The following is a 16595-nucleotide window of genomic DNA, read 5'->3' as shown; positions in this document are numbered from 1 at the left end:
AAAATTAAAGGAGCACTCCACTGATTTTACATGTGATGTTAAGTTTGCTGGTCATGGTTGTATAGGTATAAAATGTTATATAATGTTATATAATGTCTTCTGTGGCTCTGGACGAGCTTTTACGAGTGAAAAAATAATGATGTCATAGCACAGGGCTATCTTATTGGGCTTGGACATAAAATTTGAGTTTGAAAGGTGGGCACTTATCAGGCAGGGAGGGTCTAATGAATAGACGCTATCCAGGTGCATTTTGGGAAATGTAGGATCAAGTGTTTTTGTAGCTTGAACTCAAACCAAAAGTTGAGATATCTGAGCCTCTGCTTGAGATGCACTTCCTCTTTGGTCTCCCACCAATATGACAAAAAAAGTCATACTTCAGTGTGGTTTAAAAAAACAAACATGTACCTTTAAAAAAAAAAGAAAAAAAGTATCCTTTTGTTTTGGAATGTTGGAAAGAAGTTAACGTTTATGAGAATTTGTGAAAAACGTACATGGGAAACCACTTTTTTTATTCCGATTATCTTAATCTCAAAGATTTGCTAAAAATGAGCTGACATCATAAAGGTAGTAAACCACCACATTTTAATGCGAGCTGTCTGAGGAAAAACCAGCTCAGCACAGCTGGAAATGACACTGTTATATGGAAATAAAAATACTTCATGTTGAGTGTTAAAACTCTGTTACAAAATAAACATCTTTTCATGAGCAGGTCACCTGTCTACCTGAACCCTGATTTGGCACATATACAGTACCAGTCAAAAGTTTGGACACACTTTCTCATTCAAGGGGATAGGAGGGTGACTGGTACTGTAGTTGTGAATATGAAGCACTGGAGAAAACATTGATGGTCTTTCTCAGCTGAGACACAAAAAGTGAATAAAAATACCGATTAGTCTAGTATCAGATTTTCTCTTTCTTGTACAAATCATACTGAGGGGCTAAAAGTCATAAAGAAGGAAGAAAACTAAAAGCCTGTAGGCACACCGGTGTGAGGCTGTAACAATCATACAAACCAGAGAATAAAGCTGACTTGCTGGAGTTTTTCCTGAGGATGGAGCCACGGGAAAGACTGTGTTGTTACCTAAATCTAATCTAAAGCATTCACATCATGTGGGATGGATGGTAGAGATGGGCAAAATCCCATATTTATAACCTGTGAATATTCATGTCATTGGACACCTTAAGACAGTTAATAAATGCTGTGCACAATTAACATAACACTATATCGATTAAATTTAGTTGTAATGACCTTGAACAGCAGGCTTTTCTTGACATGAGGCATCCTTGTTTGTTTGGTTTTTCAGGCACTTATGTACACCAAGTTGGATATATCAAAGCCTTCAGAAAAATCAGTTTCACAGTGGTATTAACATGTTGATGAGAACAGTATTTACAAGTCAGAAACTGGTAATTATGGTAACTCCCCATATGATGTGAATGCAGCATTATTCTCTGTACAGTGGCCACTTTGGGACATTTAAGACACAGCTTTGCTCAGCTCTACACTGTCAAACTTGGCTCAACATTCATCAGACTAACCTGGACTTGGTTAGGCTCATCTATATGTAGCTCCTCTGCTTTGAGCCTAATGCTGAATCTTAACATTCTAATCATGACACATAAGTGTGAAAACAGTTAGCCGGGTTGGGTATCATTTGAAAAATTTGGATATTAGTACCAGTATGATACCAGAGTTTCAGTATCAATACCTAAACTATACTTTTTCATACCTAACTTTGGGGAATAAAAATACGTTTTACCTTTTTTTTTATTTAACTAAATATGCATCCATGTTTAATACAGAACTTTGCCTGAATAAATGATAAATTAAATAGTTGACAGGGTGTCCCTGTGGTTTTGGGTTTAAGACTATGAAGCACAACAACCCGTTTAAATCTGGCCGGAGACCTTTGTTGTATTTGTCCACTCTCACCATCTATTTAAGGCAGAAAATGTTACATAGAAAAATAAACTGTTCACTATTGGTCGCTAACATGCTTCCATTTAGCATGTTAGAATTTTGAAATGTAATATGCTAATTAGCATGTTAAAACACTGTTGTTAACCTGTAAAAAATGGCTCCAGTTGGTATAACATCCATGTTAACAACTATTGGACATTAACATGCTACTTTTAGCATATTAAAATGCTAATGTTGGCATTAATGTAGATACAGTTAGCACATTAAGATCCATATTGACCATTTTTGAATGTTACAATTCTGGTGTTTATCGTGTAACCTTTAGCATTAAAATATGCTACTGTTAGCATGTTAAAATGCTAATGTTGGCATTAACGTAGATGCAGTTTGTACATTAAGATCCATATTGACCATTTTTGAATGTTACAATTCTGACGCTTATCATGTAACCTTTAGCATTATAATATGGTAATGTGTAGTTGGCATTCCAACACTGCCATCTCCAGAGTCTTGCTACTGGTGTGGCAATGGATAGAAAAGATTTATCTATAAAACTATATTTTCAGTGCAAACAACATTATCTCCTGTTCATATTGGCACATTCACAATTTGACACTTATTGTCTCAACAGCTGGACAGATGCTTTGAGCATGTGGAAAGATGGTGACATTTTGTCTGTCAGGACATTTTCTTGTAGTCTAGTCTAGTTTTTAACCATCAGAATGGTTTCAGAGCTTTCTTCACTTCAAAAAAATACTTAACTTCTGCTCCTAAAAAAACTACTAACTAACTATTTCATATATTTATACATTTCCTGATGAGTCTGGCTTGGTGTCTGTACTATATCAGTGTTAGATTAATTGCACATTTTCATCTGAAATACAAATCCAAAACACTCCTTTCTGTTGCTGCAGGACACAACAGCAAACAGCGAGGACAGGACGGTGACAACATTGAACAAGAAGTCCCTCGCTCTGATGAACAGGCCTTCAGCTTCAGGAGGGTTTCTCCTGAGTACAGATGAGTCCGTCAGCAGATGAAGAGGAGTAGCGTCCTTCATCTTCATCCTTCTCCAACTCTTCCTCTCTGTATTTCTCCCTGGGTTCTTCCACCAGCAGCTTCAGACGGCTCAGGTGATACAGAGCTCTGAGGACAGAAATATTCATCAAAAATATATTGCTCCTTAACTCACACTAAACTGGGGTCAGACCAGCAGGAATGAGCTTGTCAGAAAATACAACCACATGGTGTGAGAGTTCTGTTCTAAACTACATCTATATTTCAGTAAAAAACAAACAAATAACCCAAGAATATCCAACCACATGGTGTGAATATTCAGTGTTAAGATGGGACTTTCTTACAGAGTAACTACACACTTAAATTCTGCTAGCTCCTCCTTTACTGTGGTTAGTGTTACCGTCGTCAGCCTGAATATCTTGTTAAGCTCTGAATATAACAGTTAGTTATCAGCAGGCCCATGTGTTGTGCTTGCTGCTACTGAAAAGGAATTAATCTTTGGGTTATTTGCATAACCACAGTTCTCTGAGTATCATGACGCCGCCTCTCTGCCATCTCTTGTCAGGCTTATTAATGCTACAAGCAGCTGTGTGTGAGAGGCAAAAAATGGGGCTACAGTTAATCAGTGTTCTGTATTAATGTTCTAACAGCTCAACAAAACATTTTAAGATTGAGATCATAGAAAAACATCTTATAACTCTACTCTCTGGTATATAGGTACTGCTCATCAAGTGGGAGAGGCATCAGTTCATTCTACAGTTACTCTAATGTTAAATCTTGACGTGAGAAGTCAGATGTGTGATGTATTCGGTTACCTCTGTAATGATGGTCCACCATGACAACTCTCCAGCTCTGCTTCAGGCCTCTGCAACACAAACACAACTTTATATAAATTAGACAGACATATTATTATAACACTTGAAGGGCTTGTGAGGTTTGTTCCTCACAGTACGGCTGAATGTTGACAGCAGAGGCCTGAGGTAGGTGCGTTAGTTAACTCTTGTGTAAACCCTGCTGAGTAAATTTTTCCATAAAAAGTTGGGAATGTTCGCAAACACGGTGCCTTAATGAACACAGCTGTGTTCAGCCTGACTGACTGTTTATACCTGCTTCACTGGAGTTTCCTTGGTTTGCAGCCTGTCAGTGAGTGTTGAAGCTAGTGACGGGTGTTGTTGTCGCTGAAGCTCCGCCTCCACAGCCTGCAGTCTGAACAGCATCTGTTTCAGAGCCTCAACTGGACCAGGCTGCTTCCAAATGCTGTTTCTGTGGAGACCGCAGCCCTGAGCCTGGAAGACAGGAGACAGAGGGAGGTGCTGTGCATGAGCCTGGATCGGCCAGAGGATCAGTTAGACTTCAGTGTACATGTGCAGTGGAAACACAATGCAGAACCTAGCACCAAAAGCTTCATTTACACTTCTACGTTCAGGGGTTACAGGTTTCTGATGTCGGCAGAGATTGTTGATTGAAGCTCAGTCATCTTCTCCTTTTCAGTAATCTAACAAAACATCTAACCAAGTCATTACACTGCTAACGCATGGCGAAAAAGAAGTAGCTTCAGGTGTTTACGTACATGTGTAGCCTACCGTCACTTTATATCACAAAGTGAAGTACAAACAGATACTGAGGGGAATATCATTAAAGCAGGACACGGCCAAATCACATACAATACATCCTTCTAGTGTAGCAGGGTTGATGTCAACATGTAAGATGGAAATCAAACTGCAGTGGTGGTGAACAGGGAGGAATGAAGATCATTAAGAATAAAATAAAATACTGCAACTGAACTTGCAATAATAAAATGAAGGTTAAGTAGGACAGTTGATCAGTGAAAGCAGACATTTTTTATTTCAAGTGAGGGGTGAAACAGGACAGACTATAACTTACCTGATCTCCTCTGCCTGTCAGAGCCTCTGTGACACCGTCTGCTGCTGCTGCTGCTGCTGAGTCACTGCAAGTTTAACAAACATCACAATGATCAGTGTTTTTTAGTCATGTTGCATCTTAACTAATAATAAAGGGAGTGTGGATGTAATGAGTCTTACTGAGTGAATGAAGGACAGTGTGAAGACGAACAGAGCAGCAACTCCTCAGTGTTCACTGGACTGACTGCAGCATTACTCACTAACAACAACAACAACAACATTTAATATGAAGGACAACTGTAACATAGAGTGACAATGGGAAGTTTTGCAGGGGAAGCTGCTTTGCATAGCTAGATGTGTGACACTGAAAATGCTAAAATTACTAACCTGCTCCTGCTCTGTTGTCTTAACTGTCAACAATATCTACTAGTATCTTAACTGCTCCTCTCTATAACAATGCATGCACAAATCTGTAAAGTACAAACTACAACTGAACTCTCACAATAACAAACCTGTTATGTTATTTCTTGTATGTTATCTGAGCTGGGTCATCTGTGACTGACTGTTGCATACGTTGGCTAACTTTAGCTTCGCTGCTTATAACTTTGTGTATCAGGTGAGTCCTGGTCTCACCTGGATCTGCAAGACTCTCTGCTCCTGCAGAGCTCTGAGACAGAGAGTTCAGCACCTTATCTGCCTTCTGGATCAGAGACTCGATCCTGTTGTCTGACAGGAAGAAACACACAAACATGAACACAGCAGAAATATGAATAGGACACTGATGTCAAGTGTGTCCTTTAAGCTTTACATCTAAACAATATTTATTTTTACCTCTGAACATAGTTTCCATGATGTCAGAGCTCTTTCTCTCTGCAGCGAGCAGAGAAATCTGTTCAGCAAACTGAAGCCTCAGATCTCTGAGAGTCTGCTGGCTGTCAACCTGAATACACACACACACACACACACACACACACACACACACACACACACACACACACACACACATTGTATCACCCACATGCAACCTATCAGGAAATACATTTTCAGGAAACATGAGCTGCTGACTGATCAAATTAAAAACACAGCAGTGTGATCTGGTTCTTTCACCTGTGAAGGTGCCAGGTCGGGATCATCCTCCTCCAGGTCTGCTACCCAGGAAGGAGCACCGGTTCTGGGAGCTGTAGGTGGAAGAACGCCTGGAAGAGGAACAAATAACTTCAGATAACTCCAAAGATGCTGAAACTTCTCCACAACAGATTCCTAGTAATTCTAACAAGTGGTGGCTCCAGGTCTGAAAAGCGAAGCCAACACGGAAGTGCCTTGAACCTGCATTCTTTCAAATGGCCAGCAGGGGGCGACTCCACTGGTTGAAAAAATAAGTCTGATTGTATGGAAGTCTATGAGAAAATGACCCAACTCACTTGATTTATTACCTCAGTAAACATTTTCCCAATGAATTTATGGTCTCAATCGCTAGTTTCAAGTCTTCTTCAATATAGCATGATGTTCATTTTGTAAATTATGGTCCCATTTAGAGTAAAATAGAAGATAACACAGAGTATGCTTTAGGGTGTGGCTACCTTGTGATTGGCACTACCATGGTGACAACGCTATTTTAGTGTGTTTTCAATTCATGAAAAATAACTGTAACATTTTGGTCACCTAAAAAAGCCTTGTTCAGCATTTGGCTGTGATAAAATACCTTCTAAGGAGTTGGCTGTACAGTTTTTCTGGTAAGTACATTTTGTTTTAAGCCAAAATTAGCACTAGCATTAGCATTATCACAGTTAACCATAGACTGTAAATGCACAGTGCTAACCAAGCTAGCAGCCAGTGTTAGAGTCAGCGCCACCCTCTCATCCAAATATGGTCACTTCTGGCTCCAAAAATCCAAGATGACAATGGTCAAAATGCCAAACTTGAGGCTTCAAAATGCAAGTGCAAGTCTTTTGCAAGTGTTTTATGTCTATGAATTTTAATCATGGTAAAATTATTATTATGGTTTGTGAGGAAAGAGATTTATAATGTGAGTGAAAATTTTTTTTAAACTATTTGCAATAGACTGTTAACAGCCTTCCACAGTTGCTGTTTCTATGACTGTCGAGCTTTCCACATATGCAGTGCACAGTAATAACAGAGGCAGATTTACCACTTGAAATTATTACAAATTTTAGCTAGCTAGCTAATTAAGCTAACATAAGCTTCATGAATTGGTTGAAAACGCTTTGTCTGGCTAACTTTCATGTTTCCAGGTGACTCATTTTAAAATGAGAAGCTTGTAAAAGGAATCTTTAATATGCACTTTATAGTTACATACATGATATTGTGCTAAAAGACTGAGGCTAGAGGTGCATATCCCAAAAGTCAGCATCCTAACCAGTTGGTGAACCATGTAGAAGACATGTAAATAAGAGAACAGCACTGTTCTTGTATTGAAGTATAAGGTTACGGTAGTTAGTTCTAGTATGATGGAAAAATGTGATATCAGACTGTTATTTTGTTCTAACATAACCCTGTTTGGCTGCTTAGCTTACATACTTGTTTGTTTGTTTCATGTTTGTTTTTTAACTTTACAAGGGAAAAGGTTTTAAGGAGGACTAACCCATGTGTCTGGCATAATGGCAGAGGTTGTAAAAGTGGAGTGTAAACTTCCCAAAATCCAATACAGAGCAGGACAGAGCTGCTAACATTAGCCTAAACTCTGATAGCATCCAGGACCAGCTTCCACACCGTGTGGAAACATCACTACAAAGTGGATGTGCTAGTCCTGAACTATTTTTTCGCTTAATCTGTAACCCCACAAAAACTATGTAGTTATATAATGATGCGTTCCTGGGCCTTGGATGTTACGCTTGATTACTCAATTGCAGCTCATGTTAGAGAAGACAAACATGTTGTTTAATCAATTCCTTACACTTTTGCTGTTGAATCTTTGGTTTTGAAAATACCCCAAAACAGATGGAACCCTCCAACCTCTTTAAATGTGGTTGTATCTCTCTTACAAGACCTCATGCACACTGCTTCAACATGTGGAGAAATCCAACACTTGATAGCCCTACCATGCCTAGTTACAGTTGCTAAGCTATGACTCAACATCGCAGCTCAGGGAGAGGTTTAGTGAACAGTCAGTTGGAAGAAAACATTAAGCTTTTCGAGTTACTTGATGGTAAAAAACGCTTTCAAAAGGCTTCAGTACAATGGGGGAACGTGTATGGAGAGAACTGACCAGTCGCTCTATGGCAGTGTTGGTGACTTGCAGGGTGTGTCGTACCGTGGTTGTCCCACAGCTCTGACTCTGGGGGCGGTGGCGGTTCGCTGAGGTCACAACGCTGGATCCACGCTGGGTACTCCAGGTCCGGCACACTGGTCATTCCAGAACAGTCCATGTCGGCCTTGTTACTGGTGAACCAGTGAGGGAGGTGGAGCGACGAGGACGGCTCTGCCCACTCTGACCTTGCTGCTCTGTGTGCAGACTGACAGACAGAGGTTCGCTACAGTCCTTCACAGACTCAGATTTAAAAATCACAGAATGTTCCAGACCTTAAAGAAAAGAATAAGTGTGAATGATAGTCACCGTGAAGTTGCTGACAGAGGAGACTTCTGGTTTCAACAAGGCTACTCCTGGTCCTCCTCTGCATCTGGGGAGAGGAGAAAGTGATGAAATGTAAAGTGTGATGTAGACCTTTCACAGGTTAGAACAGGGATCTTTCAGAGAACATGCCCAAATGAGACAGATAAGTGGCATCAGCATGAACCTGGATCTCCGTGGCATCCTGGTTGGATGAGGGTGGGGGTGGTGGTGGTGGCTCAGTCGGGGAGTGGCTTGGCTGCTGCTGAGTCCATCCCAGGCTCTGCGTCCTGGTCTGGAGGAGGAGGGGCGGGGTTGGGAGGCTCCAGACTGGGACAGGAGGCCTAGACCAGCAGGCGAGATGAGATATACAATACTGTCATTATTGATTCATCTATCAATAATTTATTCTATCAATTCATCCATCATTTAGTCCAAACATCTGAAATAAAGGCAAATGTCCATCGTCCTTCAGTGATTCAAGTGTTTAAGGACGTGGGATGAATGCGAGGGTGGGGGATGTGTTTAAAGACCTTGGATAAAAGCAGATGTGTGGGTGACAGGCATTGAGCCGTCAAAAGGGATGGACAGCAGCTCGTCTGTAGTCATAGAGAGTCTGTCTCGGTTTCCACGGTGACGGAGGGAACTGACGGGGAGGTTCAGAAAGTCCAGCTCCCTGTCAGTCAAACGCTCCCTGAGAACTATGAGTAGGAACAAAAAGCACAAGGACAATAAAAATAAAACTTATTATCTTATACAGTAAGAGATAAAAAATAAACACATTTATTTGATGATTTAATAATAATGTCATATTTCTAATACTAATAAAACACATAGCTGTAGCTCCAAGTGTTTCAGTCATAAAATGATTGAAAAAATAATAAATAGAAATTTAAATAATTAGATTAAATGATTCAATTGAATGTAAATAGCACATTTTTGCAAATATATAATAATTCTCAAAGACTGGACGGACAGACATTGTAACACAGACATGCAACAGATTTTACAGTCTATCAGGTGTCCAGCTGAAGCCAATTTGCAGACCATGTCCCCGGTTAGGCTTTTAATTTGAAACATAATTCTTTGACTAAAATTGAACTGCCCTGAAACAAAATAAACAAAACCTGACCCACTTTAATTATAATGACGTACCACATGATCAAAGCTGTCCATTTGGAAGCAATCAATATTAGACATTTAGACACACAGACCTGCAGCAATACAAGAGGACCCTATAATTTGGACCTGAATTGAGCAGGTGGACTTGTGAAGACCTCTACGCTGCTTTTCAGTGACATCGCCTCCGTTTGGGGACCTACCATCTTTGTTTCTGAGCGTGCTCACTTTGGGTCTGCTTGGCGTGGAGGGCAAGCTGTGTGGAAGAACCAGCCCTCCTGTCACCTGCTCGCTGTTCCGACGACTCCTGTCAAAGTCTGCGATGTAAGCGTCCAATGCCGCAGAGGCTGAGTCATACTCCTGGTAAAATCGATCAATCAATCAGTTTAATCAATTAAAAACAAGGAGAATTTCTGTTTTGTGAGCCTAATACCATCAAAAATTGTTTTTTTTCCTAGAGAGCAAACAAATCCTCCAAATTTCACTTGCTGACATTTCAATTTTAAAATTTTACCCACACTGTTGCAGTTTCGTCACATGCTGTGATGAGGTTTGTCAGCATGTTTCACAACACTCAACTGAACTTTGTAATACTTGAAAAAGAAGAATGAAGAAAGCTAGACATAAAGGGCTTTTACTGTGAATGGGGTGGGGGTGTTTTAATGTGAAAGAACCGGAGGGCTTTTAACTTGAAGCACTGAAATCATTCAGAAATTAAAACAAGTTGAATTGAAACACCTCCCTCCCACACCCACTTTGATCACTGCAATGCTCATTTCCTTTATATAAAAAAAAACCCCAATACAGAACTTCTGCTGGAAATCTGCTGTTAGAAACCTGAAAGGGAGATAACCTCTGTGTCGGTCTACAAAACGTGATGTTGTTAGTCAGGTGGAATGAATGGCTGCCAAAGCTGAGTCACTTATCACGGCAGGACAGAAGACAAAGACAGGCAGATTTCCTCCACGGTGCTCGCTCATTGCTGTAGAAAATATAAAAGCAGTAGAAGCAGAGTGAACCTTGTCTCTGTATCTGAAGGAAGTGTTGTGTTCAGGAGGCAGCAGGCTGCTCTTCAGGTGACCTGAGCTTGATAGCAGGGTTGTCACTGTAGACTCTGGCGATAGGAAGTCAGAGACCAGGCTGGTGGAGTCCATGCTGACAAAAACAACAACAACGTGTAAATTCTGACCACAAAGAATGCTGGAGAGGAGTATAAAATGTTCACTGTGGAGGAAGGTGCTCAAAATCTAAATCCATTTAAGGCTGTGTATATCCTGTTTTCCACAGGCAGCATTTGGTAAAGGTCTTCTGTCTATTTGCATGTGTTTTCTTGAACTGCACAGCGCTGTTACCGTAGCGACCGCAAACATAAACATTTTCGATCCAATCATCTGAATACTATGATGCCTTGATTGATAACAGCTATGATCTTTATGAGTCAGGTCAGAGGATCTGATAAACCACACAGCTAACAGTGGATGTTAGGGTTGGAAATCATGAGCTGACAGCCCGTTTTGGCAAGTGGTTGTGTTTCGAGTGAGTCTGCTTGTCTTGCCTGTAACGAAAAGTCTGTCAGTATTGACCAAAATTTGTTTGAATGTTACAAAACTGAGAGACGTTAGTTTGCTAATTTGGCTTTAGCCTAGCCAACAGCAAGCTACATAACAAATAAAACACAAAGCGAACAAACCGTGCATGCCCAGGCAGATTCAGTGATTGGCAAGTAATTTAGGTAATGACAGTTTAGTGTAATTTATATATGACTTTTATAAGGCCGTTCAAAAACTTTCTGACTCAACATATATTGACAAAATCTCAGAGTTAGTTAAGCTAACTAAACAACTGACAGCACCACCAGGCTAAAAACAGGAATTTGAATTTAGCTTTAGCTACATGTTCCAAATCCAACCAGTCAACTCTAATCAAACGAAAGTAAAATACCGACCTTTGGACTCCAAAATGTCAGTTTTCAGTGAACACTTCGTGTCCAGCACTCCGCGCACAGTTAACGATGTGAAAACAGAAAATTCAAGGCTCCCGGGTAAAGCTAGCTCACAGTTAGCTGGTCTGGAGTCAGTTTCCGCCAGAGACGTTACAACCAAGCATCATTTAACAAATCTGACACGGAGTCAAAGGTTATTATCGGTGGACACATGTCCTTCACACTTGCGCAGAAGACCGTTTAGGTTTTGCAGACTTTTAGGATCTTCCGGAAATTTCGGGTCATATTAAACAACCGACTGTCGCTACTGCACTCATATTGTGATAAATAGGATGTAAGAAATACAAGGGGAATGTAAAATAAAGTTGAAATTGCATTCAAATGTATAATACTTGGTATATATGACTCATGCGGAATCAAAAAAAGCATTTTCCCGCATTAGGAAAACTATGGGTCTGGTTGTATTACCGGTTTATCTTTGCCAGAAAAGCACGTTAACTTTAAATTGCCAGTTTTTTAACTGATGTTCGGTCTGTACGCGAGTTCTGAGAGTTTCTCTTGAACAGGATCAGATTACATTACAAAACCTCCTTACAGAACACGCTGAAACAGACACAGAGCTGATGTTATGTTTTCTTTATAGATGAGGGATTCAGAAGACGCTAAACTAAACGAATACACTGCAGTCAGCATCCTGCCACTCAACACTACTGGAAATGATGTTGATGTATTACATACATACTATTATATAGCCTAACTCATAACTGGTTAAGAATTGCACTATATAATTATTATTGTTCTGCACAATGTATAATAATAACAATGTTTCTATCATATTTCATTATATACTATGTATATAATCATTGCACAATGGATAATAGCTTTTTTTGTCTATCACAACTCTCATTTTATTATATACTATGTATATAATTACAGCACAATGTATAATAGTAACCTTTTCTATTTTATTATATTTTCTTTTCTTTTATTCTATTGTTGTGTGTGATGTGTGCTGGACGGAGCTGTTGTGACACTTAAATTTCCCTCAGGATTAATAAAGTATTTCTAATTCTTATACAGGCTGCCTCCCTCCTACATAATACTAGAGTAACTGGCTACTTTGCTTTCCATGGTTAGGTACATTTTGCTGACAATACTTACTTTTACTTAAGTAAAATACTTTTACTTGTCATGGAGGATTGTGGTATTGGTCCTTTTAGGTAGTTACTCTGATAATCATACACATCAAAATGTAGGATAAATGGACAATTTTCAGTCGAGACACATCTTCACTTTTGGAGTTGTTTTCCAGAAACCGTGTGAAAACTTGTGGTCAGACATGGTGGGTCCACCAAACATTTAGCAGGCTTCATGGCTGCTGCAGGCCCCTTTAACCTCGCCTGTGACGTCACTGGGAGATTGAATCAGAGGTGGGAGAAACACAAGCAGAGAGTGATCACTCTGCCTCATTGTCCAGGCACCAAAAACACAACACAGACTGTCACAAGAAGTTCAAAAATCAGTCTATTAAATTTAAGTTAATGTTTAATTAACTCAATGTATTTTCCACTAAATATTATTAACATTAGAGCATTCTATTACCTCAGTAAATTTGGACTTAATTCAGTTTTTCAATTTTATTTTTTTATGTGTTATATTTAGAATTTTGTATGGGACAAATTTTTTAATTGGGCAGATTTAAATCCCAGTCATGACAAGTGCTGAGTATTTAACAAGAACAATATATAATATTGTTAAACATAAAGCCAAAAAGTAAAATAAAATAAAAATAAAATGAAAACATCTTTTGGGGAAAGAAGGTGAGAATGTTTGCATCTGCAGTATGTGCTAACACTTGAGACATCCTTTAAAACTGCTAGAGGCTGTTCTACATCGTCATGGGTTAATCACTGTGTCCAGACCATTAAGAGCATGTACATGTGCAGTCTGAAAGAAAACGAAAAGCCTCCAAATGAAAAGTTTTGATGTCATGAGAGAGCTTTTAAAAGTCTTTAAGAATACTGCAAAGGAAGAAAAGACAAATACTTCTCACAGCTCGTTGCCACAAATCCACACAACCCCGAAGTACTGTTTTAAGACCATAAAGTCTTGTACTCACCATCCTCTTTATTTAGATGAAATGTCTTCTTCTGAAAGATGTGAGACATTTTTATCCTTTTTTCTTGAGAAAGCTGCCATCTTTAGAGCCTGAATCTTGCCATCTCAGTCTGACCTAGTGAAGACAGTTAATAGCATGAAATCTACCTCCTGTCTGTTTTACCTGTGAGATTTTAAAAAGAAGTTTCTACTATTTTATATTTTTCTTGATATTTAATAAAATTAGACTGTTCTGTTCTTCTGACTATTTTAAATAAACTCCCACTGAAAAAAAAATCTCAACACTTACAATCTTAATCATTTTAGACCCCAAAATATTGGAGAAAGTGGTATATTCCCAGTTTAGATCTTTTATTAATGAGCATTCTCTCTTTGAAAGGTTTCAGTCTGGTTTTCAAACACATCATAGTCCACAAGCTGCACCTCTTATAGTTTTGAATGACATTCGGCTGAATGGTGTTGCTAGACCGTTCAAATCAAATTGCCATAACCTTTCGATTATGGTAATTTTATTGATCGAGTGAAACATTATAGGTGTGACTGAGACTGTTCTTGACTGGTTTAAGTCTTACTAGAGTGACAGAACCTTCTCTGTGTCAGTTGGCGATGCCTCGACTAGCAATGCAAATATTACCTGTGGGGTTCCACAAGGCTCAATTCTTGGCCCTTTACTGTTCCTAGTCTACATGTTACCACTCTTTCAAATTTATTTGCAACTCCCATATTTATTTTCATTGTAACACTGACATATTTGTTCACAAATCCACCAGACCTCTCATCAGTGACCTCACTCACCATCTGCCTTTCAGACCTGAGGTTTCAGATGTCAAGTTTTTGATTTTGAATGCCGCTAAAAACAGAACCGAGAGTGTATGGTTGGCAGTGTGCTCACTGTTTCATTCTGACTTGAATTTCTTTGACTGTTTTAATATCACTATAATAAAGTCAGCAATCTGTCATTTCAGGAGCATTGCCAAGATTCGATCAGCACAAACCCTTATAAAGTACCAGTCAAAAGCTTGGACACACTTTGTCATTCAAATGAGTAGAGAGGTGTGTCAAAACTTTTGACTGGTACAGTACATAAATGACTGTAAATCATTATTTGACATTTGAGTGCCCCAGAAATCAACTGCCACCTGCTTGTATGAAATACACCCGCAAAAACCTGAGCATCTGATTCCCACCATTCTCGCCTCCTTGCACTGGCTACTTGGCATTTAGAAATGATTTTTAGTCCTACTGCTTGTCTTTAAGACCCTGATTGGCTTTGCTTCATCCTACATTGTCAGCTGTCTCACTCCATGCACCCCATCTGAGATCTGCTGATCAGCTTTTGTTGTCTGTCCCCAAGCAGGGCAAACTTGCTTTTATAAAATTGCTTTTAGTTTATTTTAATTTTTTTTCTTTTAAAGTTTAACTCATTTTAATTGCCGTATATGTATTCTATTTTGTGAATGCATTATATGTTCTGTTTTGATGTTAAGTACCGTATAAATAAAGGATAGGTGATAGATGTTTTAATAAAAAGTCCCATGGAACGTGGCCTTCCTTTTTTCCCAAAATGAATTCTATTACTATTATTATTACTTATCTGTTCACTTTTCTTCACTCTTAGTGTGTGAGAGGTAATCTTACAGGCAAAACTTGAAAATGGGGAAGAAAAACTATGTGAAGCGTAACATATGTAAGTGTAATTTGTTTCCTATATAAAATGAAATAATTAAAATAAAAATGATATCAGGCTACTCTTATTATCTCTTTATTATTGTTATTGTGTGAGTGTTTTTTAAATCTCATTATCCCAGAATAACAAGGTGAACATTTTTATGCTGTTATCTCAAGAGAACAAACTTTTGTCTTCACAGAATAAAGAGGTATTTAACCTCGCCTAAGATAAATGAATTTGTCACTCACGGCTTCCGTATTTGGGACTACATGGTTCAGGTTTTTTGTAACATCAAGTCTAAGTGAGTCATCTTTCACAATTGACGATCTCTGAGAGGGTGTGTGTGTGTGTGTGTGTGTGTGTGTGTGTGTGTGTGTGTGTGTGTGTGTGTGTGTGTGTGTGTGTGATAACTCAGACGTCACAGCCTGCCGTTAGTCCAGATCAGTTCAGATCAGATCAGCCGTTGGTTCTCTCCGGAGGTAAACTGAACTAAATCGGGACCTGAAGGCAGTTTAACCCGGAACATCCCGGCTCACAGTCTTCACCGGGACACTTCTCATTTAAATTTAACCCGAAATCACCACCGCAAACAGCCAGGGCGGAGGGAGGGAGAGCCGCCGTTAACGTAACGTCTGTGACGTCGGTCCCGGGGTGCTACTCCGCCGGGTTTACCACCACGCCGTTTGTCCGGAGGGCCCTTATCGGTGTTTACTGAGTGATCGATTGACCTGACCGGAGCTTAATTGTGGGATCGATAAGTGTGTGATGATGGAGAGGAAGAAGACGGACTGCCCCGCTCTGCCGCCCGGCTGGAAGAAGGAAGAAGTGATCAGGAAGTCCGGACTGAGCGCTGGAAAGAGCGACGTCTACTACTACAGGTACTCCGCCACACTCATCGATCAGTCATTGATCAGTCCCGGACTGGTTTTACCGGTGATCGATCAGTTAACCTGTGGTTTCTGGTCCTCACTCTGTCATCATCACTTCTTAACTCACCGCTGCTGAGTAAAAGTTGATGGTAAAATGTTGAAGTGATCACTGTCAGATAAGTTAAAAAGTAGCGTTAATACAGTCCTGCAGGTGTTAATAGAGCGGCTGTGTGGTGGGCAACATAGTGTCACTGAATCATCATTTTCACTAACAATCTCATAATACAGCTGCATATAATATTCCTGTAGTGTTCCTGTAGAAGTTGATACAGCGGCTCTATGGTGGCCAACATTTAAAGTGTGAAACATACATTCCTATGATTTTCAGTAACATATAATATCTAATACACTATTTCTGAATATAATATTTCTGTAATATTCCCATAGAAGTCGATACAGAGACTCTGTCAACAAATTGTTTACTGATGCTGACAGTGTAACCACTAATTC

The 16595-nt window shown here is 39.5% G+C and overlaps 2 protein-coding genes across 5 annotated transcripts in view; one reads left to right on the top strand and one right to left on the bottom strand.

The window, feature by feature from the left end:
- Positions 1 to 561: 561 nt before the first annotated feature.
- Positions 562 to 13663, bottom strand: c18h18orf54 (chromosome 18 C18orf54 homolog). Of its 3 annotated transcripts, XM_044334404.1 has the most exons (16): positions 13549 to 13663; positions 12591 to 12840; positions 10507 to 10642; positions 9691 to 9847; positions 8902 to 9069; positions 8556 to 8712; positions 8375 to 8438; positions 8072 to 8273; positions 5908 to 5996; positions 5632 to 5740; positions 5434 to 5526; positions 4981 to 5059; positions 4823 to 4886; positions 4045 to 4224; positions 3754 to 3803; positions 562 to 3067 (listed from the first exon to the last, which is right to left on the bottom strand). In XM_044334404.1, exons 3-16 carry the CDS (start codon positions 10639 to 10641, stop codon positions 2917 to 2919), a joined length of 1698 nt encoding a protein of 565 aa, XP_044190339.1. In that variant the 5' UTR covers position 10642; positions 12591 to 12840; positions 13549 to 13663; the 3' UTR covers positions 562 to 2916. The 3 variants fall into 3 exon arrangements, with proteins under 3 accessions (XP_044190339.1, XP_044190338.1, XP_044190337.1); XM_044334403.1 differs by lacking the exons at positions 12591 to 12840; positions 13549 to 13663 and adding an exon at positions 11433 to 12081; XM_044334402.1 differs by lacking the exons at positions 12591 to 12840; positions 13549 to 13663 and adding an exon at positions 10713 to 10783.
- Positions 13664 to 15403: 1740 nt separating this feature from the next.
- mbd2 (methyl-CpG binding domain protein 2) overlaps positions 15404 to 16595 on the top strand; it is a 30479-nt gene continuing 29287 nt past the window's right edge. The window contains exon 1 of one of the 2 annotated variants that reach the window (XM_044334252.1): positions 15404 to 16094. In XM_044334252.1, the coding sequence (XP_044190187.1) occupies positions 15982 to 16094 (113 nt within the window). In that variant the 5' untranslated portion in view covers positions 15404 to 15981. The remainder of the gene's footprint in view (positions 16095 to 16595) is intronic. The other variant, XM_044334253.1, reaches the window with a different exon arrangement.

Source organism: Thunnus albacares, chromosome 18 (assembly GCF_914725855.1).
Source record: "Thunnus albacares chromosome 18, fThuAlb1.1, whole genome shotgun sequence".
NCBI classification, from domain to species: Eukaryota; Metazoa; Chordata; class Actinopteri; order Scombriformes; family Scombridae; genus Thunnus; species Thunnus albacares.
Note: the sequence above shows the minus strand (reverse complement) of the source record. Positions and strands in the feature narration are given on the sequence as shown.

Excerpts from the sequence above, each read along its gene's own strand:
- c18h18orf54 (XM_044334402.1), bottom strand. The coding sequence starts at position 10,744 with ATGGATTTAGATTTTGAGCACCTTCCTCCACA. Across the intron at positions 10,643-10,712 it reads TTTGAGCACCTTCCTCCACA|CATGGACTCCACCAGCCTGG; the intron begins GTGAACATTTTA and ends TGTTTTTGTCAG. Across the intron at positions 3,068-3,753 it reads GGTGGACCATCATTACAGAG|AGCTCTGTATCACCTGAGCC; the intron begins GTAACCGAATAC and ends TTCTGTCCTCAG.